Source organism: Oryza brachyantha, chromosome 5, assembly GCF_000231095.2.
Source record: "Oryza brachyantha chromosome 5, ObraRS2, whole genome shotgun sequence".
In the NCBI taxonomy this organism is placed as follows: Eukaryota; Viridiplantae; Streptophyta; class Magnoliopsida; order Poales; family Poaceae; genus Oryza; species Oryza brachyantha.
Window position 1 is genome coordinate 622,978 of NC_023167.2, and position 25,053 is coordinate 648,030.

A 25,053-nucleotide genomic window follows, 5' to 3' on the forward strand; every position below is an offset into this window, starting at 1 on the left:
AACAGAGTTAAAATTAGAGATACAACCTTGGCGATCGTGAGGACACGAGGCAGCAAGTCATTGTCCTGACATACCCCCCTCTACGACAGATATAATTTATTCAGCATTAATTAGTTTAATTTCTGTGCTCTTTGATCATGGTATGAACGTTAAGCGTACCTGGACATGGAACCCAGGTTGTTAATCATTTGGCTTCAGATACCTTTCGGGTTTGTTGGTTTTATTTAATCGGGAATGGACAATGTCGATCGTATGTATGTGCCATTAACTTATTATGATTAACATAAGAGTATTTAAAGTATATAAACCAGGGAACTGACACGACGTTTTCTCTCGTACTTCTGCTGTTCAATGTTCACACTACTTTATGCGAAATTTAAATGCAGCCATGCATGGAAAATAATAAAGAAAAACACAACAACCGTATATATAATTATTCTTAGCTAGTTGCTTACTCCGTTACATATTATAAGGTTTTATATGTTTATTTAGATTAATTTAAACATATCAATATATTATATATATATATATATATATCTAGATTTATTAGCATATATAAACCTAGATAATGATAGAAAGTCTATAATATAAAACAAAATGAATAGCTAGTAAGTTTCAAAAGAAAAATTATAAAGTGCTGATGTAGTAATATAGTAGTAATTAATTTCAATACGGTATATTAATTTTCCACAAATTAACATATTATGTAAGGGAGAAGGTTGCCAAAATTGTAGGGGTTAATTAATTAGTGAAAGAGTTTGCCGTGCATATATATGCATGGAATAACCTGAATTGCAATTATCCAAACAGAAGAATATTCCTCATAAAAGCAACAGATAATTTAACCTCACGGTGTGGCAATACTTGCACGTTAAAAATCAATTGAAGTGGCTCTTTTCTCTTCTTGCATGGGCAATTTTGATAGTCATGGTGTCTTACATTTCTAGAAAGGGTCACTAGTTCACAACAGCACATGAATATCCCTGAGACGTCTAAAATTGGTCACTAAAACTAAACTTTTAGAATTAGATAAAAATGTATCTCTAACATGTTTTCAAATTCATTGTTAATATTTACGCATGCCTAATATCAACTCTATCATATCCTATATCTAGCGCAGGCATATTTATGCCTTTCCAATATATGGTATTTAACTCTGGTTTTCTTTTGAAGAATGGAGTAATTCTTAGGCTAATATTTTCTATGGACCCAATAAAAAGGTTTTTGGGTTAGGTCTCCTTTGGAGATGCTCACTTAATTAAACTCAATTAATTTTTTTCGGTCAATATCGGCATGCTATACAGCACTATGTCTAGTTGGCAAGAGAATGATGCAATCAATATGAGGAACATTGGAGTACATATACACTAGCAGAAAGTATACCAGAAAAAAAAACAGAGGAAAAATTAATTAAACTGTTCATGAGAAGAACAGAGAGGGGGCATCAATTTCAGGTAGCCTGTAGACCAAAGGCTTAAAATCAACATTGCCCATCAAATCAATCTTATTAAATAGAGGTAATAGTAGGTATATATTATCGAAAATATATACTCCTTTTAAAGTAAGTAAATAAGTAACCTACTAGAATCCTGATATCTAGGACCACTTTCCATTTCCTTTCCAAACTAAACTTGATAACAAAAAAAACCTCTTATTAATTATAAAATCAAGGACATTTAACTATTTACCACTTTAAGATTGGGTGATAACAGAGTTATCACTCGCTGTCTATGACATGTGGGTGCAGTGACAAATCTATTATCACCATTCGTAAGAGTGAGGGAAATGTTAATTATTCGAAAACCAAGCTTCCAAAACTCAAAACATATTTTTTTCCTATTTGCAGCATGCCAAGACGAATATTTAAATTTCACGACAACTTATGGGTATTTTGCTAGCACAAGACAAAAAAAAATAACTGCTGAAAAAAAGAGAGAAAGGGGGAGGCGGGGGGCATCAGTTTCAGGCGGTATGTAGAGGGTTAGCACCATGAGACCTGCAAATAAGAAAAGAAACAAAGACTTTGTCCATGCGGCGCCCTCCCTCCTCTCCCAACCTACACATGAGACACAAAAGTGGTTGGGACCCACCTCCAATGCATTTCTTTTCTTTTTTTTTTCTTCTCCTCTCCTATACTTTTATTTTTTTTCACTCGGAAAGTATAGTATATTTCTCTCTCTTGCTCTCTCTCTCTAGGAAATGTGCACAGATGGCAGGGGATCATAGGAGAATGCACATTCCATATACTTTAATCCCCTGATTTTTCTCCTCCCCACACAGCCTTTCCATACTGTGTAATACTTGTACAATTTTCCTCCTCTCTCTCTCTTTCTGCAACAACTAGAGAGAGAGAGAAAGGGGAAGAAGAAGTAGAGAGAGCGAGCAACACCATGTACATCATCTGCTACACTCCTATATATACATTTCTCTGAATCTCTCTGCACCCCCAAAAGCCTTCTTCTTGTTCTTCTTCAGGCTTCAGCTGTGTCCCTTGTTTCTCTCCCAAATCCATTGCCAAGACACACGGAAAGGGGAGGAGGAAGATACCATCAGAGGCCAGAAGAGAGCAAGGAGAGATGGCAATGGAGCCGCTGCCTCTCGGCTTCGGAGACGCCGCCATGGACGCCACCCTGCTCTCCTCCCTCTGGGCCTTCCAAGATGATCTCCAGCCGCAGGAGGTAATCAACGCCACACCAAATTGTACATGCCCTGTGTCTTCTCTTGATCCCCCAGCCTCTTGATCTCCTCCCTCGCCGCCGCATTTCTTGGCCGCCGGCCGCCGGCGAAATGGTGGAGGCCGGCCGTGTTTGCTGTTCTTGGAGTCGCAGGGGGGATCTGTGCGTCCCTCTCACCTTCCTTGTGCGTGTTCGCATTTGCCGTGGTCAAGCCGGGTTAGGCAAGCTTGGGGACTCGAGACGGCCATGACTGACGTGCTGGAATTCTTCTCCTTTCCTGCACAAGTCTTCTTGCCAGCTTCCTCCTCCTCACTCCTCGTGGAAAAATTAGCCTCAGGATGACTCACTCTTGTGTACTCACTTCTTCTAACTTCTCTTTGGTTCAGAGATGTTTTAGCAGCATAAAATTTCAGGTTTGGTTTGGTTTGGTTGGGTTTGGCTCGGTTCGCTTTTCTTTTTCAACAAAAGTTTGGCACTGTAGTGAGATGCTGTACAATGATGTTGTTTTTGTTTTTCTTTTGGCTTTTGCCTCCGGTCCCTAGGAGAAGAGATACTAACTGTTTCTTTAATCATTTTTCCAAGCATGCATTGGACTGATTCCCTCCCCTAGTATAGTGGTGGTTGCATGGTGCAATCATTTGCAGTCGGAAGGATCAAAATCATTTGCCCTCTGGATCATGCTTCCATGTCCATCTCCTCATGGCCTTCCATTACCTTGTGTCTGCTCTCTGCTCATCAACTCTGTTGCCTAGTTACCATTGCCATTACTCTTAACTTAATTTGTGATTAAGCATCAATCCTCTGGTGATTAATGGCTAGAATCTGCTTCAAAAAAGGGGCAATCTTGGTGAATCTTGATTCATGGATGGGAGTGATTAATTGCTGGAATTTGCTGCAAAAAAGACATTATTGTTGCTGGATGTGTTGAGTGGAAAGAGATGTGATGAGTGAGTGAATGGATGGATGGTGCAGAGCATGGAGGAGCTGAGGCAGAGTTTGATGGCAACGACGATGGAGCTTGACGCGGCGAGGGAGGAGCTCAAGAAGAAGGAGCAGAGCATCGCCAAGCTCGCCGACCTCGTCCGCCAGGTCGCCAAGGAGCGGGACGAGGCGCGCGACCAGCTGCAGCACCTCCTCGCCGCGGCCGCCGCCAAGCCGCCGCCGCCGCAGGCGCAGGCGCAGGCGCTCGTCACGTCCAGCGTCACCGACTCCGACGGCAGCCTCGTCTCCTCCCCCGTCGACCACCCCTTCTTCGACCCCGTCACCTCCTCCGACAAGCGCTGCAAGATCGGCAGCCCGCCTCCGGCCAAGCAGCAGCAGCAGCAGCAGCAGTGCCACGCCGGCGCCGACGCGGTGCTCGACATGCTCGCCATGAAGAAGCCGCTGCCGCAGAGGGGCCGCCTGCTGCAGTCGGTCATGGAGGCCGGGCCCCTCCTGCAGAACCTGCTCGTCGCCGGCCTCCTCCCGCGCTGGCGCAACCCTCCGCCGGTCGCGCTCGACACGCTCCCGGTCGGCGTCCGGGCCGGTGGCGGCGTCGGCGTTGGCGTCGGCGGCACCGTCTACCCCAGCGCGTCTCTGTCACCTGCCATCGGCTCCACCGCGGTGCTCGGCTACGGCGGCGCCAATGCCTGCGGGAAGAGGCCCATGGCGGCGATAGCCATGGCTGCCGGCGCCGCCGTGAGCTGCTCGCCGGCGGCGCTCAGCGCCAAGCGGCATCGGCTGCACTGACCGTCCGATGCGACCCTGTGCACTGGATCGGACGGCTGTCGTGCGAGCGACCCGACTGGTTGGTTGGTTTGGTTGGTTAGGTGGTGGTCGTGTGCCTTGTCGCTGACAGCCGCCCGCGCCCTGGCCCACCTGTCAGTGACCATTTGGAGCGAAAAGAAAAAATATTTGCATCAAACAAACATTTAGTAGCTGCTAACTGCTTAGTGTTATGAGCCATGACAGAATTATTATTATTGTTATAGAGTTGATCCTGCTTATGATGTAAATAGGAAGTTAGTATCAAGTTTTAAACTTTTGTCATGCTCTCTTTGTTCTATCTTTTTTCTTCTTCACATTTGAACTTGTCAGTGATCGAGGCTGTTCATAGCTTGACATGCTGTTAATTCTTCCTGCTTTGTAGTGAGAGATTTTTAGGTTGATCAATTTCCTTCTGCATACTGATGATGATGTATGCTATCTATGTTATAAATTTCGGTCTAATTTATGATACATTTACAGCATGTCTAAATGTCTGATGTAGTACGTTTTTATCAGATTAGAAAATGGATACCAAACTTACGGCAGACATGCATAATTGAAAAAGGAAATTCTGATATTATGATGAACAATTTCTCTGTTTAACCTTCGTATTTCAGAGCTACCTATCCTTATCAAGCAGGATTAAAAGTGGGAATTGAAAATTTTATTTGTCTGATGTAGTATGGTTTGATCAGATTAGCAACCATAGATGACAAATTTGGGCAGACATGCATATTGGAAAAGGATAATATAATATTCCGATGAACATTAGCTGAACTTCCATAATGGGTTTTATTTGTTTCACCTTCAGGCTTCAGAGCTACCTATCAACAAGCATTAAAACATGGGATTGTTGTACTGTTTGTTTATCAGCAATTGGTAGTGCCATAGAAGGTGCCAAAGTTCAGTTGGAGGATTTCATTAACTAATACCAGGTGTTCAAAAGAGAAGAGACAAATCTGTTATCCTTGGCCATTGTTCTTCCTGGAAACATGAGGCTTGTTCCCATGCATCTCTTTCATTTATGGAGCAGAACATGGGTGACCAACTGCTTTGAGCAGCCAAATGCATTGCATGTCTCAACATCTTTTTCAACACAAAGGAGCTCACTCCAAGGAACTCTCCTTGACTAGACCACTTTATTTTTTTTTCTAGTGTAAGATAATTGCAATCCATAACTGCTCCTTAGTAATGAATCCTGGTAGATTAGCCTGTTAGGTCTCACATGAGCAGATAAGTAAGAGGGGATTTCTTACTTATTACTCCTAATCACATGCAAGTAGAACAGTTCAGAGTACACTAAGGATTTTATCCCAAAACTAAAAATAAGAGTGAAGTGCGCAAGCGGTCCCTAAACTTATGTGCATGTGTCATTTAGGTTCTTAAGCTCTTAAAATACATTTTTAGGTCCACGAACTTATCCAGGGTGTCATATAGGTCCAACTGGGCTCCGACCCGCTCCATCCGCTGACGTGACATGCCACAGTGGCGCGTACGTGTTGTTGGGGCAATGTGGGTCCCACATGTCAGTATCTCTCTTCTTATTCTTCTCTCTCCCTTCTCGCAGGCGCCACCGTGACATGACACGTTAGCAAATGGAGCAGGTTGGAGCCCGATTGGACCTATATGACATCCCCAGACAAGTTCGTGGATGCAAAAATACATTTTGAGAATTTAGGGACCTAGATGACACATACATACAAGTTTAGATACCGCTGGTGCACTTTACTCTAAAAATAACTTGCAGACTAGAGGCCATTCCTAAATGTACTGTATACAAGCATAAGTTGCATGGACATTTTCATAAAGCATAAAACAGAATACCAGTAGCCCAGTACATGCGTTCCGTTACATACAAAGTAAAGCATCAATATATAACCATCTACCATTTTCATTAGTGGCAAACTTAATTAGTCATGGCATGAAGTAACCACATCAACATTCATAGGTAGCTTTCGCCGAAAAAACTGTACAGTTTGATTAAATGATTGAGATATCCAATGTAATGCATACATAGTACTGGGCTAGCAACATCAGTTGGCAACTGCTGTCCCTGGGAGTACAGAATCGAGCCTGGATGATAGAAGCTGCTGCTAATCCATTGACGCTGATGCCTAATACTTTTCATCAACTCCTAGGTCATTTGCATTAACTAGTTCACATGCATGATTGATACATCCTAAACAGAGACTTTACCTGAACTGCAAACAAAGATTGCACAGAGAGTACATGTAATTCAGGAGGCCTAGCAGACAAGTAACAATTGCTGGCAGATGGTCCCCATCATAAGGCACTCCCAGAATATTACTGATCCAGTAGCATCAGTCAATGTTAAACCAGCACATGATATGAGATGATGAATTTTTGGCCGACACAAGTTGGATCAAACCTGGGTAGAAACACACTGCTTTCGGCCTTTCATGTCATCATTTACCTGTTTCATCAGTAAGCAGGAACATCCTATAATTCAATCATGCTAGCTCCATTACGCTCTGTCCCTGTGAGTACAAACGGAGCAGAATGCAGCATGTTATTGCTTTGCATATTGACATCGATGTAAGCTAGTTTTGTAACATGATTTTCTGGACCACATACTTTCATACTTTGAGATATTTTGTGGCCCTTTGTGCTAACTATTCCCATAGGCATGCATGGTGATCCGAAACAGATTAACAGAGAATCCGATAGCATTCGCAAGAACGGAAGCATATATCCTTGACGTGCTAGTAGAAAGGAGGTGAAATAAAACTACTGAATAATTTGGTCATGCATGGAGCTAATGTGATCCTTTGAATTTAATCGACACTGGATGCTGAGGTGTGCCATTGGAGCGGCTCTTGAGCCCCTAATTTACAAGGTGATAAACTGATACTTCAAGCAGCTAGCAAAGAAAATGTTGCATAGATATATGGAACTCTGAAAGCAGATAGATTGTTTCAATTTCTTGTTTATGAAGTGCATGACTGCAGGTTGCTTTTCCTTTAGATAGGAATGTAGGATGTACTCCGTGCTGAAAACAGCAGCAGCAACTACAATAGCAAAAAACTTTGGTAGCAGCTAGATTACTCATTTTCCAGGAGCTGTCAAAGGAACCTAACTTCAAGTTAAATATTAGAAATTGATTCGATGTCTTCCCATTACAGAGGAGCAAGAAGGCATCTTTAACTTCATAATTAAAGGCCATGGCTTGATGATAAATCAAAATGTGGTGGCCCTGTGGTCCAGTTGTTGATTTCCTTTCATTCTGTAACTATGTAGAAATTTGTGCAGCTTCTTCAGTAAGACCAGAGCCAAAAGTCTTACAAAACATTGTTAGTGCAGTATGATGGCAGAATTATCACTTAACCTGCGTTTTCTCATAAATTGGTAAAGGAAGGACCAGCAAATAAATGAAGCATAACAGAAAGAGGCAAAAGAATCCACAGGGAACATCCTATATGAACCGTCAAAACAAATAAAGAAATCGAGGTTATGAGCACTAAAGCATTACTGCTTGTCAGCTAATAAGTGGCCCAGGTGTTAAATTTAGACCTGAATATAAAGAATATGCTCTGTTAGACAGTGGATTTGTCAGGCAAAATCAATTCTATGCGAATATAAGTTTCAGTCCGTACTCCGTAACCTGACAAGACCAAGAAGAAACCCTGTACTATAACGCCAGCTTTAGAACATTAGCATGTGAATTTGAATACTCCTACTTCTTTAGTATCACTGATTCACTTTATGAGTAAATTGTTTTTCAATCCTGCTAACGCTTGAGAAACCAAGCTATCACTGATGATATGAATATGGCAGGCAAGCTACTGTCGGGATCAACGGAACCATGCTTTCTGTGGTGGCTACGATCACCACACCTACAGCGACAGATTCAGCTTAAAACTCGCCCAAACGACAAGACAACCCCATCTGGAAAACTATCGTAACAACTCTCAATTTGTAGACAATGAACGGCATACTTCCCGGTGACAAGTCCGGCGGTGGGTGGTGACAAGTCCGATCCAAGCAACATGAGGACAGGAGACAGTTTGGGCACCCAAAAAATTCATTGAAAAAATACTAATTTTTAAGTTAAAATTTAATCAAAAGATTTATATTTTATTTCTAAGCCCTAGGCTTAATAAATGTCGGCTTTGTCTGGAGCACGGATGGTCCAGGGGTCCCACCTTGTCAGTGAGGCGTGACCGTTTCTCCCGCTTCAAATTTTTACCCTCAGTTTGGCGCCATACGTACCTACCTCGACGAACTCTCCGCCGCCGCCTCCTCCTCCTCCTCACCATGACTCTCGCTTGCAGGTGAATTTACAAGGAAGAAGAAGCAGAAGAAGAACACGACACAAAGTATTTGGGATACCACACACAACATGGAGAAAAAATATGTTGATTCGTCTGTTTCTTGTATGTCACTTAAGTGGGTTTTTTTATCATCTTGAAAAGTATCAAGAATTTTAATACAAATTTTTTGTATCTCAAGATACCACACATTTTACACAAAAGGGTGGTACCTTGAGGTACTTTTTCAAGGATGGTAAAAAAGTTCCACTTAAATAGTTATTGAAAAATGCACAAAAAAATGTTAATATAGATTACTACGAGATATATCATTCCACAAACATGTATATTCAAATACGACTTCTATAAATTATAATAAAAATAACAAATGTAGCTATAAATGAGTTAGTTATAGAATTATATAGCTCATGTTAACATATTTTCTATTTTTAATTTTTTTATGATTATTTAGATGATATACGAGAGACGAGACGGATGGAACCATTCCTAACTTGGGTGTTCTTTTTCTTCTCGAGTAAACATGTACCATTCTAAAATAGGTACTGAGAGTTACGTAGGTATCAAATTTTACGCTAAAATTTTAGTATCTGCTAGTAACTTTTCAAGTACAACAAAATTGCTAATAAGTAAAACATATAAACACACAGGGTAAGGAGTAGCAGGAGCACGTTTGTTGATTCATGCAACCACACACTAGAACGCATACATGCAGACCACTTCTTACTCCAAATCTCACACACGCTCAAGACTTGACTAATCACCATGTACGGCCGCTAATCACCTACATGCATGGCTAACTCATTTTAATTACACATGTATGTATGCATGTGCACTCAACTTAGAATGGCTACCAGTAATTTAGAGTCGGTCTAATTCAACTAAATAAACTAAATTTTATATTAAAGTTTCGATGTAACATGTAGTTTATTTTATTAAACATTTAAACCAGAGCCGATACTAAATTATTCACTGCACTCATCCATAGTGAATCAAACACACATGCAGCTGTAAGAAGGTAGCACTGGCTAGCTTGATCCAAAATGACATTTAAAAAACATGATTTAATAAGATTTAAACAAAGAAGATTAATGGAGTACCAGGTTGCTAAATCGGGGATCGGCAATGGAAGTGTTCCAGGCGGCGCAGTTCGTGCGCCTGCGCTCCTCCGTCCGCAGCAGCAGGTACCTCGCCGCGGCCGACGACGGGGAGACCGTCTTCCTCTGCGCCCGCCGGGGGCTGCACAACACGGTGTGGGCCGTCGAGCCGGTCGCCGGCGTCATCCCGGGCGCCAGCGCCGGGCCCTACGTCCGCCTCCGCGGCGCCTACGGCCGCTACCTCATGGCCACCAACTACGAGGCCGCCACTGGCCCGCCCGACGGCGTCGTCCCCGAGCAGCGCGACCTCGCCGCCCGCGCCACGCCTCCCCCCTGGCTGTGGCAGTGCTTCCACCGCCGCGACTCCTTCGTCCTCCGCAACGGCGCCGGCCGCTACCTCCGCGCCAACGGCAGGTTCCGCCGGTGGCACAGGGACGTCTCCGTCGCCGGCGACAACGCCAGCACCATGATGCAGTGGAGGGTGGAGGTCGTCCCCCCCATGACCGTTCGCCCTCTCCTCGACGATCCGCCGGCCCAGGCATGATCCCATCCCACTTTCTCGAGTTTTTGACCACCATCATATCAATCTTGTGATCGATTGATCGATGAACAGCTGATGCACCGGACGAATCCACCGGTGGAGTCGGACGTGTCGCGGGTGATCTGGTACGTCCGAGCCGACGGCAATGGCAGGTACGCCGAGCAGGAGTGGGCGTCGGTGAGGGTGAACACCAACAACCTCACGCACCTGCGGCTCACGCTGTCGGAACGCCTGGGCCACAGCCGCGGTGACGCCGCCCAGATCACCCTCTGCGTCCGCGCCGGCCGCTACGCCCGCCTCTCCCCTCTCCTCGTCGACCTGCCCATGGGCAACAACCCCCTCCACATCGTCGTCGTCAACCACGGGACGCCAGGTCAGCACGACCACCTCACTCACTCTCAGCTACTCAGCTTCATCTGTTCTGTTGGATTCAGTAGGCACAATCACACTGATCATTGCTGCAATTTTTGTTGGGCTAATCACTAGCTAATGGCTACAACCTACAACTGCATTGTTCTTGTTACTAGCTGCTGCTTACTGACTCTTGATCTTTGCTTTCTTCAGTAGCACTGTTCACTGTTGCAAGGAGTATTTTGTCAGTACCATTGGTCACTGCATGATCTTTCAGTACCATTAATTATATTGCATCACTGATTTTACATTGTAGACTATTTGGCATCACTGATTTTACATTGTAGACTATTTGGCATCACTGATTTTATTAGCATTGTTCATTGTCATGACTTTGGGTTTTTATTCAGTAGGTCTGGTCACTGAATTTTCATTTTTAGTAGCATTAATTATATTGCAGTTTGCTTTGCTGATTTTAGTAGTAGTAGAATTGTTCACCATTTGTAAGACTTGATTGTTCACTTGCTCTTATTACCATTTGCTTTCGACTTGTTGTGCTGGATATCGACGAATTCCAGCGGAAAATGCGTTGCAGTACCCCAATGTGGAAGCATAGAGTAGAAGACGCAAGATCTCCAGTGATTTGGACGTCCTACAGAAGTGACACCGTTAGGATCGATTTGATTAATTCTTTTTAGATGTTCAACGAAGTTGTAGTTGCTAGTTTTATTGAAAATACTCATAGAACAGGGAATTGTACAGGGGTTGACAGAACAGTCACACTGCATTTTGCGTTGCCTACTCCATCGATTGATAATGTAACAATGATCTGAATATCTGATGCAATGCAAATATCTTTAGCTGCAAACTGGTCTCTTTACATTTTTGATATGAGTACTAGCAGTGGTACTCGTTCTGAATGATTTGCAGCTCGAGAGGAGTACTTTATTGCTGAATTAACTTCTGAATTCCTCCATCAGTTTCCCCAAATCAGAGTGTTGAGAAGATAAAAAGGCTTTGGCCGTTCAAATGCTCACCAAGTGTACTTAATTACCAAGAAGAAGCCAAGGAGATTTCACATGCATTAAGAAACTGAAGGGTCATCAGCTGAAGCGATGGTTTTATAAAAGCCACAGGAAAGCAACCTCTTTTCTCAACATCTCAAGTGAATACTGTACTGAAGGATCACCGGCGGCGGCGGCAGGATGGGTTCGACCAAGATCAGCCTGAAGCTGCTGGTGGACACAAAGTCGAAGAAGGTGCTGTTCGCGGAGGCCGGAAAGGAGTTCGTCGACTTTGTGTTCAGCCTGCTGAAGCTGCCGGTCGGCGCCGTCGTGAAGCTCATCACGGCGGAGACGATGAACGGCAGCATCGGGAGGCTGTACCAGAGCGTCGAGCACATCAGCGCCTCCTACCTCCTCCCCAACAAGAACCGCGCCGACCTGCTCCAGCCCAAGGTGCTGCACCCGGACGCCCGCGAGCTGCTGCTGCTGCAGGGCAAGGGCCAGGGCGGGCAGGTGCCGGAGAGCGGGAGCGGCGCCGGCGCCGCCGCCGGGTCGCCGCCGGACAAGTTCAAGCTGTACACCTGCGCGGGGTACTGCGCCACGGCCGCCATGGAGGCTAAGGCGGCGTGCCCGCAGTGCAAGCAGTCGATGGCCACGGAGGTGGAGCTCGTGCTGCCGTCCGCCGCGCCGCCGCAGGGCCAGGCGGCGTCGTCGTCGTCGTCAGGCGACGAGGAGCGCAGCGGGTACGTGAAGGGGCTGGTGACGTACATGGTGACGGACGGGCTGGAGGTGACGCCCATGTCGGCCATCTCCAGCATCACGCTGATCAACAAGTTCAGCGTCGGCAAGGACGTCGAGCTCGCCGAGAAGTACGCCTGCGTCGGCATGGACGAGGTATACGCAATGATCAGCTATCAGATCGATGAATCCATTGAAATTGAATTGTTCATCTTGATGTCATTGGATTGTCGATCAGGGGCTGGGTCTTCTGAGGGCGGCGTTGCGCTCCGACACGGTGCTTTCCGACGTCTTCCTCGCCAAGAAAAACGTCAAGTGAAACAGCTGATGAACACCGTTGCTCTTTTCTTCTATCTGAGTTTCAGGATTCAGAGTCGTTATCTGTGTTGCACCGTGTTCCGGTCGATTTGTTTGATGATGAACACCGGTATGCAGTCTATATATAAATATCTACTAAATTTTGCTTAATTGCTCAAGTACTCCTTTATAGGTTCATGTATTGTTCCGGACATTTCTAAGATCTCCAACATATCTATGCATGACAATGGATCAGTCATCAGTCCTATTCCCTCCGTCTAAGATTTCGTTGATTTTTTTTATGACCGTTTGTTTTATTTAAATTTTTTTATAAAATATGTAAAGCTACGTATATACATAAAATTATATTTAATAATAAATAAAATGATATAAAAATAATTAATAATTATATAAATTTTTTAAATAAAAAAATAAATGTGTATAAAAATTTAACGGTGTTAAATATTAATATTTAGAGATGAAGAAGTATACGAAGGTGAGGACGCAGCTATATGAATCCGTAAACAAAAAAGTGTGGGGGCGTGTGCTACGTGTAACATAGGGCATGGTTGACACAACTCTAGAATAGCACTTTTAAAGTGGTACATAGTACTGGTACATACATATATGTGGTATATGTCGTTATGCACAGGCAATCGCTTAGGCTTTCTGCCACTTTCTTCGTGGGACAAGTGACCGATTTTAAGTCTAATTCAATATTTTTCATAGCTAGGACATAGCCATGCGCGATGGCTTCAATCTCTTTTCTCCAGTACTGTAAGAAAGTAAAATGAAAACTAAATGACAATAGGTTTATTGGTCATTTTCAAAAACTTATTTTGTAAATAGACTCTAAAAACTAATTGCACAAATAGACATTTTTACCGCGCCAACATCATTGGCTTCGTCGTTGTCCTCCAAGTGATGATATTGTGTTTATATAGCGGGAGGACGGCGCCAATGTTACAACGACGACATTAATGACGTTGGCACGGTCAAAAAGATTTATTTATACAATAATTTTTTAAGTCTATTTGTAAAATAAGTTTAAAAAAAAGACTAAAATATTAAAATTCCAGCATATAAGTACGACAAAACCTCATGTTCCTTCGATCCTAAACTTGGTTACCATGGAAAATATTCTCTTAAACCGTGCTGTTCATTTGCCAATTTATACTAAAATATAAACCTTACCGTATGTAATTGTATCTTATTTCATATACTGTGACGTGCACCGAGATAAGAGGAGTGGAATAAGACTTCTGTATTTTAGGGATAAAAATTGAAATAAACAAGTAGCGCTAAAAAAGTTACTTTTATCACTGTACAACAACGGTACTGCCCGTCCAAAAAGAGGAACATATTGTGCCTTGAGTTGAAAAAATTAGAGGTAAAAATAAATTCTAAAAAATTAAAATAAAATCAGTATTATTAGCGCGGGTACAATAGCAGGCTATAAGCCAGCTGTAAGCATATTTTATTGAGATAAGAGTGCAGAGAGAAGAGGTGAGCTACTGATTTGTAGTCAGCTATACAAGGACTCCAAGACAAAATGTGTGTATAACATGGGGATCATGTATTGATGTTTTGTAGATAACTATTGTATGAATTTGCTATTACATTGACTATAGATAAATTGGAGCTAGCAGTTGGCTATGCTATTGAACTTGCTCAAAGACATCAGATTTTTGGCCTTGGGCACAAGTTAGCTAAGCTCCACTCGTTTTCCGAATGCACGCTTCCTGAACTGCTAAACGGTGTATTTTTTTTAAAAAAAAATCTATAGAAGAGTTGTTTTAAAATATCATATTAATCTATTTTATATTTTTTAATAATTAGTAAGTAATTAATTATGTACTTAATACGTTTTTCGTGTCAGAGATAGGTTAACTTAGAACAAGTTTAATAGTATAGTCAACTACTAGCTCCAATTCATCTATAATCAATCTAATAGCCAATTCATACAATAGTTACTTACAAAGCATTAATATATGATCCCACATATCATATACATATTTTGTCTTAGAGTCCGTATGCAGCTGGCTCTAAATTAGTAACTCACTTTCCTTCTCTTCTCTCTTATTTTTTTTAAATATATTTATATCCGGTTCATAGCACGCTATTACACCTGCTCTTTACCCCTGTCCGCCGAAAGCGGCCTAGGAATAACAGCGAGATTAACCAAAATATAGTAGGGGCGGTAATGATACTAGCAGAGATGATACACGCTGGCACTGAGACCCTGTTCGGATCTATTAAGATTTTTTTAAAATCCATGTCACATTAAAGTATTAAATATAGATTATTAATAAAACTCACTTCATACTCTAGATTATTTTGCGAGACGAATCTATTGAACCTAATTAGTCTATGATTAGCGAATGTGATGTTACAGTAAACATTTACTAATCGTAGATTAATTATGCTTAAAAATTTGTTTAGAGAAATAGTCTTTATTTATACAATTAGTTGGTTATCGGTTTATATTTAATATTTCTAATTAACATCTAAACATTCTACATGAGATTAAAAAAAAATCCCGATCCAAACACCGTACTGGAGTGTCACAGAGACCGTACGCTTTGGTCGCACGCTTCACTTCTCTCTCTCTCTTCTCTCTCTGTGTCTCGCTCGCCTTTTCGCTGGAAGAAGTGGAAGAGAGGAGTCGCGGCGGCGGAAGCGGAAGCCGGAAGCCTCGCCGCCGCCCGCCACGTGGGGCCCACTCGCCGCGACGACCCATTCAATCCTTCCCACATCCGCCTCCCCGGCCTCTCCTCTCGTCGCCTTCGCGGCGGACTCCGATCTGCCTGATTGCCTAGCCTAGGCTAGGGCATGGCGGAAGCCGCGTCGTCGTCGTCGGCGGCGGCGGCGGCGCTGCCGGTGGCGGCGGGGAGGGACAAGGACGACCGCCGCCGCATGTCGGCGAGGTGCGGGTTCGCGGTCGTCGGCATCATGAGCACCCTCCTCGTCTACGGCGTCCTCCAGGTGCCCCTTCCGCTTTTTTTTTCTCACGCCCAATTTTGAAATGGAAGTGCCCACTGCTGGCGATCTGTTGTCTGTTCGTCGCTTCGATTAAATCTGCGCTAAAAATGGCCCATTCAATTCACTCGCCTAAAGGATGGGCTATGGATTCAGGATTTCGACGAAATCTGCATTAGAAATGTTCCTTTTTCGCTAAAAGATAGGAATAGATAGATTGGATTTGCTTAAAATCAGCAAGTTGATCTAATACACTGGTAGATTACTTTTCCTGTTGAATAAGCTCGACATGGTAGATTGCACGGGTCACTTGCTTCAACTGCTGTCCTCATCTCTGTTTATGTTCTGTAAATATAAATCAGCCCACCAGTACTGATGTTGTTGATTGGCCCTTTCATGCCAGCTTATAAACAAAATCTGTGCGCTCTGATAAACTTTAATACATATTGCCATTTTCAGTCCTGAATCCAATGGAATCTTCAATTTAAACGAACAAAGAATTTCTGAACGTCCTTTTTGTTCCTTGAACCGGTGCTGGTTTCTTCCAAATCCAACAGAGACAATAGAGTTTTTCCTCCAAAAGAGCTAGATTTTTTTTACCAAAGAAGCACCTGTACTTCCGACCCTGAAAGATGCACATGAATTGTTCATTGCTGGCTTACTGGATACTTGACTTCTGTATCAAAATCAACAGCCTTTTTTTAACAGCATATTCATAAACATCTCTCTTTGGAAAAGTACTCTCTTACAACTGTGTGTATGGACATAATCACTTATTAAAAGGTTTTGGTGTAATATTATGCAGGAAAAAATCATGAGAGTTCCGTATGGAGCAGAAAAGGAATTCTTCAGATACTCACTTTTTCTTGTTTTCTGTAACCGCATCACCACATCCATGGTGTCTGCACTGGTGTTAACGGTATAGATCTTTCTGTGAGATTACTTGCAGTTGAATATGCTGAATCCCTAAATTATGTATGTACATTCATACAGGCAAGTAAGAAATCCCTGGACCCTGTGGCTCCACTTCAGAAATACTGTGTGGTCTCTGTATCAAACATACTGACTACAACTTGCCAGTACGAGGTTATATTCATCCATTTATTACTAGCGTCATTGGTTGTGGTTCATGTTATTAATTTACCAAATGTAACATGATTGTTTCAGGCACTCAAGTATGTGAGTTTCCCTGTCCAAACGCTTGCCAAATGTGCAAAGATGATACCTGTGATGGTATTTTTTACCTTTTACTATACATCCACTGTGATTTAACCAGATTTTCATACATTTTTTTATGTGCTAGTGATTGTCAGTTACTAATGATGAATCATCAACAACCATACTTTTATAGTTTAATAAATTTCATCTAAGAACATACCTCTCAACATTGATCCATGTACAGAAAATCTGGGTACAGCACATCAACAGCATTAGCATTTTGAGCAACTGCTCTTTTTTTACATAGTAGAACTCTTAAGATTGTATATGTATTACTGTCTTGTAGATGGGACTTGTTTTTTGTCTTCTGTACTCAGTACTTTACATATTGCATTTTCAAGTTTTTCCTGGACAATTGAGGATGCCCCCTTTTCTTATGACTATTATCTTTCTTAATAGATTTGGGGCACAATAATAATGAGGAAGAAGTACGGTGGAAAAGATTACTTCTTTGCTGTTGTCGTGACTGTGGGTTGCTCATTGTTCATTCTATACCCAGTAATTCTCATATCCACCTGCCTTTTTTACTACCAAGCATCGCATTATTTCTTGCTAGGTAAATGTACATGGGTAGAAAATGTGTTTGGAAACCACAAGAAATTTCATTGCTATCAATTCCATGTGGATTGCAAAATTATAATAGAAATAAGACACGTGAAAGAATTCAATAGGTGGCAGTATGGAGGTGGGGGTTTTATCATCCTAAGAACTATTATTAATACTTGAAAAGTTATGTACCTTCCTGATATTTTGGCCTTTTTTTTCTGAAGTTTTTTTTTCCTGTGTGGCCTTCATGAATGCAGACATCAATGGATGCCAATCCATTCAACAAAGGCAGAGAAAACACCATTTGGGGCGTTTCACTCATGCTTGGTTATCTTGGGTACACCTGCTTGTCTTGATTTAAACTCATGAGGCAGATCATGGCATTCTATAATACATTTATGAATTATCGAGCTCTATTTGTCACATAAATCTGCTTGCACTCATATATCATAGTAACACATTGTTTCATTCCAAATATAAGTAAGTAACTTTTCAATGATAGAGCTATATTTCTTTTACACCAATCTGTTTATTGTGTCACATTAAAATTCTGAACTAGGGAATATAAAGATTTGTGACTTCAAAATCGTTCTACTGTACAATTCAATGTAAAAAACTAAAAATTATAAGCAGTTAAATCCCCTAAAATGAGTTCACTACAGCATGGTATTAAAGTATTGGTACAAGGGCATTTTTGGCAGACAAAATTCACTCTTGAAAGCGTTCTTATTTTACTCTCTCTATCGGCTCTGAGATTAGATTTCTATCTAATTTGATCACATTCCTTTGTTGATTGTAGATTTGATGGATTCACAAGCACTTTCCAAGATAAACTCTTTAAAGGGTATGACATGGAAATACACAATCAAATATTCTACACAACAATGTGCTCCTGTGTTCTTAGTTTGAGTGGTAATTGCTTGCCCCTATTGCTGCATTTTCTCTTATTATGTCCTGCAGTTCTTTTGCTTTCATGATTCTATCAATGTTTTCCCAGTAACTTCTACACTGTACAGAGCAATACATTTAACAACTGCTATGGTCATGATTTTCTGTTACTGTAATTCTGTTACAGGACTTATTCTCCAGAATCAGATGATTCCAGCTGTGGACTTCATGTTTCGTCATCCAGATTGCTTCTATGACGTTGTGATCCTATCCAGTGTAAGGCTAACCTTTTCATATTTTATGGTGCAATTTTGTAGTTTATTCCTTGTTTCCATCACCGCTTCTCCACGTAAGCCGCAAATGGAGATGACTGTTATGTCTGGTGGGACATGAAATTGAGGTCTTGGGGACAAAGAACCTTATGACTGTCTCAACATTTTACTATTTGGCACTCCACCGATAAAGTGAAGCTAGATTGTGATTGTTTGAATAATGATTTCAATCTATAGTTTTACTGGGTTTCAAATTCCAGGTTGCAACAGCTAGTCAGTTCTTCATATCGTACACCATACGAACATTTGGGGCTCTCACATTTGCTACAATAATGACGACTAGGCAGGTGAATGCTGTTTCTGCCATCCTTTAATGCTTATGGCTGTCTTGTTTAACCTTTTTCCGTAACAGTAATCTCCCTGTATTGCTGCAGCTTGTGAGTATATTATTGTCATGCGTCTGGTTTGTACATCCTCTTAGCTGGATGCAGTGGGTTGGCGCTGTAAGTCATCCGCCTTGGCCTCAAATCATTTCATGATACTACGAATTGCCATTTCATTCATAATTTACGTTGTTCGATACCAGGCCATTGTATTTGGAGCCCTGTACACAAAGAGCCTCTTGAGAAGTAAACCGCAGAAGCCAGCGGCTGCAAGCACGTCAAATTCTGCTAACAACAGCTGACCAAACAAGCGTGAGAAGAAATTCTACACCGGACTAAAGTCTTCGGTATCAGAGATCAATGACAGACATCTGACAAGTATAAGCGACGACAGATCTTAGTGCTATCATGTTAACATGGAGCTCATAAGGCTGAGGGAACTATAGCTTAGAATCCAGTGGCAAATAGCTGAGGGAGGTCAGCCTGCTGGTAGTGAACTCTGTTGCCGTTTTTTTGAGGCTTATATGAGGCCGTTCTCTGCAGGTGCTTGATATATAATGGTAAAATCATCATCATTCAATCATCAAGTTGCGGCACGGCCCACGTTGTAGTTGGGCTGTAACCATACCTTGTCATACAGGAAGCCTGCCTATTTGTTCGGCTGGAGCCAAATTCTAGCCCATTTGTGGTCTGTACAGTTGGGCCGTAAAGGAATTCGGCCCATTTATAATTCGAGTTGAACGGTAATGTGGCCCACTTGCGGTCCATTTAGGCTGTGCTGTAACTTGCAGCCCATAAAACTTTATGACTTGGCAAGGACACGTACACGTGTGCGGCCCATAACACAGTAAAATTGGTGTCAGCACCCGCAAGCTTAGGATTACTTTTCACAAAAAAAAAAGAAAAGAAAAGAAAAAATGAACTCCGCTATAGACAACTCAAATATCTAATAACTTGCCACCGACTAAACATGCGATAAGATCATTTGGGTACCGAATCACAATCAGAAAAGTCGAGAGGAACTGAATTCAAAGGTGACTTTAAAGTTAAGACCAATGGAAGCCAAGAGGATTACACATCTGATCTGTTCCTTTCCAAGATGTACTTGAAACCTTTTAGGGTTGAAAACGACACGGTGGTCTCCCAGTTTGAGCTTTACATTACAGGGGGAGCGGATAATATACACCCAACCCAATTGTGCCAAAACCCGATCCATGTGTGTTTGACTCACAGATACAACGTTCTGGCAGCCTCCTGCCCATTTCTGAATTCTGACCTTAAGCAAATCATATGAGGTAGGCACAATTGCCTCTCCATCATCAGTTCTACTAAATGGAATCTGTAGTCTATATGTTCAAGGGAAATAGCTGTAACGGCTTATACCTCGCTGAGAATCACCACCGTATGGAGCGATTCTGGAGGGAGATGCCTTCATCATTCAATCATACTTCACGGCTGACTTTGTTAAGCTACTACAATATGCTGATTGATACCTACAGCCTGCCTACCATTAACGAGCATTCAGAACTTCCAAAAGTTTCTCCCTTTCATGCTCCTTGAAAACCTGCATTATTCAAATCCAATCAGTGTCCGGTTATAAATTCAGGCAGGGCAAATATTGCACGGCATGAAGAAATATTGCACTTAGGTGGGGAATTTATAATGTTTCTTTATATAAAACAAGTCCACATATGCTGTTCAGCAATTGGTCATCTGCAAGGTCGGGAGAAACCACCAGCTAAGTAGAACTACGAGAAGACAGTTACATGCAAGGTTCACACAATTCATGCCAAATTTATGAGTATTTATAGTGAATGAAAGCAGTTCACAGAATTGTGGTGTGACCAATAAATGAAACATAAGCTTTCACAGTTCCATAATCCCATGTGCTCCAACAGTAAACCAATATGGAAAAAAAAAATCAAGAAAAGTATTGATCAAAATTTTCCAGAGTAAGTTTATGGTTCATGCTGTTCGTACAGGAAGGGAAACACAGTTTTACTTCACAGGAAGATGGAATAGAATGTGACAACTTACACAAAACAGAAATTATAAATTCAATTTGTAAGATGGCGCTCAAGGATGCACCATATGCTTCTAATTAGATCAGCCAACCATATTGGTATCAGTTGTTGTGGGCTACAAACCTAGAGGTATATGGTCATGATTCATGAGCCATGATATAATATAATCATTAGGGTAAAATCTCATAATAGTTGTCTGGCACTAGGCACTCTGCATACCAGTCGGAAGATGGCCCAATAATTTAGAAGATTACGAAGTTGTGATCCATAAATTAAAAAAAATATACCCTGTCCAGTAACTAATAATTGGACTTTAACATATTTGGAGTTCATGCAATTCTGTTCTAAATTGTTCTGAACATATCATTCTCAACATGCCACCAAATGGTTCACCTATTTGCAATATTTCTATACAGTAATAGCATAATAACTGATTTTGTATTCCCCTAAAATGCTACGTCAAGTCATCAATAACTGCAAAGCGCAAGAAGAGTTCAAGACAGACTATGTCAGCAGTGAGCCCAAAGCAATGATAAATGATGGATGGCTGCTAGCGAAGTTTGTGCAATGGGGAAAAACCATCTGAAACATACATAAAAGAAAAACTCATATTGAGCCTAAAGTATTCTCTAGTTTGCCCCAGTTAGCACCAAATCTTCCTAGTAACAAGCAAAGTAGAGTAGACAGAATAGAGGTGTGTATAGTATACGTTTAGGCACCTTAACAGGAAGAGTATTGCTGAACTCCTTCTGCTGAAAAAAATCACCAGCAACTTGCTGCCAATCAACAGTGTCAACACATTTGCTCTCATATTCACCTCCTATCCATATGTGTACCATTTCAACCGCTTCACTTCTGCTGTCATCAGGAGTAACAAAAATCAAAACTGATTTTGGGTCAAGATCCTTGAGAGTGAATGTAGTTAGCTTTTCCATGCTGGGCCAACGGTAGACTAATAGTTGTACTTTACTACAAGCCTCCAAGATACTGTCAGTACGCTCAGTCAATCCAGTGTGAACTGTTGAAGAATTGCCAGTGCATTTCTCTGGGCAACACACACCACTAAGCTGTTTTACACAATTATTATTACTCTTATCTGTGACTTCCTCTTCTCTGCGAAGACTAGTTGGTACCCTTGGTGGTAATACTAGATCCTTCTGGAAAGATGGTAACTTCAGAGATGAAAATCCTCCTCTTCTTTCTGCTATAGAAGAGATCTTGGAAGGAGAACGTATTGACCCCACGCCAGATTTCGAAGGTTCCTCATTAGATGATTGGTGAAGAGGGGACCTAGATGATGGCACCAAAGCGTGGGGAAAATTAGATGAGCCAGGCGAAAGACCAAGTGATGGTGGCGAGCAAGTTGAAGGTGACAATGAGGGTGAGTCCAAACTATACTTTGAACTGATGCTTGAATCTGATGATAAAGAGCTTGGAGATAGGAAAGGTGGTGATGTTGACGCCTCTGCAGCCAGATTTTGTACTCGGTCTACCCGTGGATCCAAGTCCCTGATTAAAGCAGAATCTGAATACACTCGAGCTAACGACCTAGAGATGAACTTGCGCCTTAATGAACTCCAGCTACTTTCTCTTGCAGGAAGATGGGTCTCATCACCGGCCCCTGAAGAGGAGAACGCAGGAACAACACCCCCAGTGACTGCTTTGAAAACAAGCTTAAAATCAGCATCATAGGATTCCACCCTCCGGCTTCCTGGGGTACTCTTGGATGCTGAGTCAATCTGGTCCTTGCTAATCTTTGTATTGCTGTCTGAATTAACAGGTGCACTTGAAAAGGCATCCCAGAATTCAGGTTGCTCCAGTCCTTCTCTAACAACTTTGATATGCCCCTGCACCTTCTCATACCTCACCACCTGGAATGCTGCTGCTCTTGCATCCTTCTCCATTACTTGATCACATTTCATTCCAACCCAAACATAGATTGACGAGAGCACATGGATAATGAAGGCACCCCTAGAGTCCAGGGCAGCAGGTGACGGTTCATTCAGCATTTTGGGCACTAAATGCAGCGGTGCATAGGGCGAGTGAGGCGCCATACGGTACATCCGCAGCACTGAGTTTGGAGATAGAGGAATTGCATGAACCCTCTTTTGGCACTGAAGCAACTGGCAAGCAAACCCCATGTTTGGATTTGCAATTCCCCGGGCAGCTTTCACAAGCTGGAATGCATCATCAAAGCTCTGCCCTTCCCTCCACATCAAGTATGCTATGACCAGCGATGTAGACCGCGATACCCCTTGACAGCAATGTACGAAGACACGCCCACCCTGTTCCCTCACATCCTCAAAGTAATCAAACACATCATACAAGATACTGGTGATGTCCTCCGTTGGGCTGTCCTGAAGCCAAAGCGTCCGGTAAACGAGGTCCGACTTGAAGTACTCCGGGCAAACAAAGCCGACACAATTGAGCACGTGGGTGATCCCGTTCTTCCGCAAGATGTCACGGTTCTTGGCAACAGCATCACCACCCAGGTAGACATGGTCAGCAACCTTGGAGCACTCCTTGTCGAAGAAGGCGATCTGGTCTTTGCGACCCTGCGACCGGAGGGAGGAGAGGTCCAAGCGGAGGCCCTCCCCGGGCTTGGCCGAGGCGGAGCCGTCCGCCTTGGACGCGCCGGGGGTGGTCGGGTTGGGCCACTCGCCCACGTCGTCGGACCCCGCCCTGGGCCACTCGTCCAGGCTGCGGCGGGTGATGTTGAGCGGCTGCAGCGGCGGGAGGCAGGACCGCTGCTTCCCGCCGCGCGGGGTCAGCGGCGGCGGCGGCGGCGGGACGCGCCGTCCCTGCCCCGCCGCGGCGCCCGTCCCCCCCGCAGGCGGCGCCGCATCGGGCGTCGGGTCCCGGGAGGCGGACCACGACGCGGAGCGCCAGAACTTCTTCCCGCCAGCGGCGGCGGCGGCGGCACCGTCGTCGGGCGTGGCCATGGCCACGAATTGGGCCGAACCCTACACAGAATCGCACCAAACCGCGGGATTCTCACGCCATTGACATCAAATCTCCCCCAAAAAAAAATCACCAAAAAAAAAAGAAAAGAAACACCAACCTGATCCGACCAGACCGAGCCCCAGGCTCGAATCCGCGGCGTCGGGGCGAATCGGCGGCGCTTGGGGGCGAGCAGATCGGGGGGATCGATTCGATTCGAGGCGAGGCGAGGCGAGGCGACGCGAGGAAGGGGAAGGGGAAGAAGGGGGAAGTGGGTGAGGAGGGTTTTGAGGATGGAGGCGGGCGTCCGATCCGCGCCAAGATTCGTGCGCGGTGGGCCCCGCGGTTTGACGGGCCGGGCCGGTGGCCTTGACTGCTCTCGCTCTGGTCTTACGTGGAAACGGAAATTGGAACGGAAATTATTTTTTTTAAAAAAAAACATAAAACTGGAGGAGTAGTACGGTTCCTTGGCTGTGATAAAATGTTAGGTACACCTGCTCTTCGGACACTGACACTCAGAAGCTGGACATGTGTTTCTATCGTGCCTTGCACTTGGAGAGGCAGTTGCAATGATATAACATAGGTAAGGATTATATCATGATTTATAGATTTAATATATTTATTTTTATAAATTGAAATCGACTCTGTGCGGGCTTGTCGATCAGCATAAGATCGAAGCTTCTAAAATTGATACTATTTGACCTTTTAAAAAGTAATTAAAAAATAAATTAGTTTTAAAACCTAGACTGGCCGAACTCCCACGAGCCGACGTGGCCTGCTTAGTTAGCATGATCTGTGCCTAGCCCTAAGGCATGGACCTCCTGTATCTCCACGTCGTCGGTCCTAGCACAGGTCTAGGGGACTTAGAAGCCTCGAGATCTCTCGAGGACAAGGCCGAAGGTGAGGAGAAGTCTGGAGGAGGGGGAGTAGGAGAAGGAAGTGGTTCGATTGGCTGCTAGGAGGTTAAGTCCCTTATGTTGGTTTTGGGATCGACAACATGAAGATATAGGAGGGTTGTGTCTTAGGGCTTAACGCAGACCTTAGTGACTCTAAGCGTAATGTCAACCT

At 43.2% G+C, this 25,053-nt stretch overlaps 5 protein-coding genes across 5 annotated transcripts; 4 read left to right on the top strand and 1 right to left on the bottom strand.

Moving 5' to 3' along the window:
• The first annotated feature begins 2,261 nt into the window (after window positions 1-2,261).
• On the top strand, window positions 2,262-4,897 carry LOC121054456. The gene is made up of 2 exons (XM_040524253.1): window positions 2,262-2,678; window positions 3,648-4,897. Exons 1-2 carry the CDS (start codon window positions 2,577-2,579, stop codon window positions 4,401-4,403), a joined length of 858 nt encoding a protein of 285 aa, XP_040380187.1. The 5' UTR covers window positions 2,262-2,576; the 3' UTR covers window positions 4,404-4,897.
• A 4,912-nt stretch (window positions 4,898-9,809) lies between these two features.
• Window positions 9,810-11,558, top strand: LOC107304161. Its single transcript, XM_040524608.1, has 3 exons — window positions 9,810-10,342; window positions 10,418-10,718; window positions 11,275-11,558. The coding sequence occupies exons 1-3, from the start codon at window positions 9,833-9,835 to the stop codon at window positions 11,310-11,312; spliced, it is 849 nt and encodes a 282-aa protein (XP_040380542.1). The 5' UTR covers window positions 9,810-9,832; the 3' UTR covers window positions 11,313-11,558.
• A 343-nt stretch (window positions 11,559-11,901) lies between these two features.
• On the top strand, window positions 11,902-12,995 carry LOC102714463. The gene is made up of 2 exons (XM_006654857.2): window positions 11,902-12,594; window positions 12,677-12,995. The coding sequence occupies exons 1-2, from the start codon at window positions 11,902-11,904 to the stop codon at window positions 12,755-12,757; spliced, it is 774 nt and encodes a 257-aa protein (XP_006654920.1). The 3' UTR covers window positions 12,758-12,995.
• A 2,572-nt stretch (window positions 12,996-15,567) lies between these two features.
• LOC102714739 (UDP-galactose/UDP-glucose transporter 5) lies at window positions 15,568-19,563 on the top strand. Its single transcript, XM_006654858.3, has 11 exons — window positions 15,568-15,720; window positions 16,520-16,633; window positions 16,708-16,800; window positions 16,882-16,947; window positions 17,332-17,430; window positions 17,736-17,815; window positions 18,278-18,390; window positions 18,554-18,642; window positions 18,899-18,985; window positions 19,073-19,141; window positions 19,225-19,563. Exons 1-11 carry the CDS (start codon window positions 15,568-15,570, stop codon window positions 19,321-19,323), a joined length of 1,062 nt encoding a protein of 353 aa, XP_006654921.3. The 3' UTR covers window positions 19,324-19,563.
• A 496-nt stretch (window positions 19,564-20,059) lies between these two features.
• On the bottom strand, window positions 20,060-24,236 carry LOC102715022 (protein-tyrosine-phosphatase MKP1). Its single transcript, XM_015836968.2, has 3 exons — window positions 24,107-24,236; window positions 21,765-24,008; window positions 20,060-20,585 (listed from the first exon to the last, which is right to left on the bottom strand). Exons 2-3 carry the CDS (start codon window positions 23,985-23,987, stop codon window positions 20,532-20,534), a joined length of 2,277 nt encoding a protein of 758 aa, XP_015692454.2. The 5' UTR covers window positions 23,988-24,008; window positions 24,107-24,236; the 3' UTR covers window positions 20,060-20,531.
• Between the last annotated feature and the right edge of the window lie 817 nt (window positions 24,237-25,053).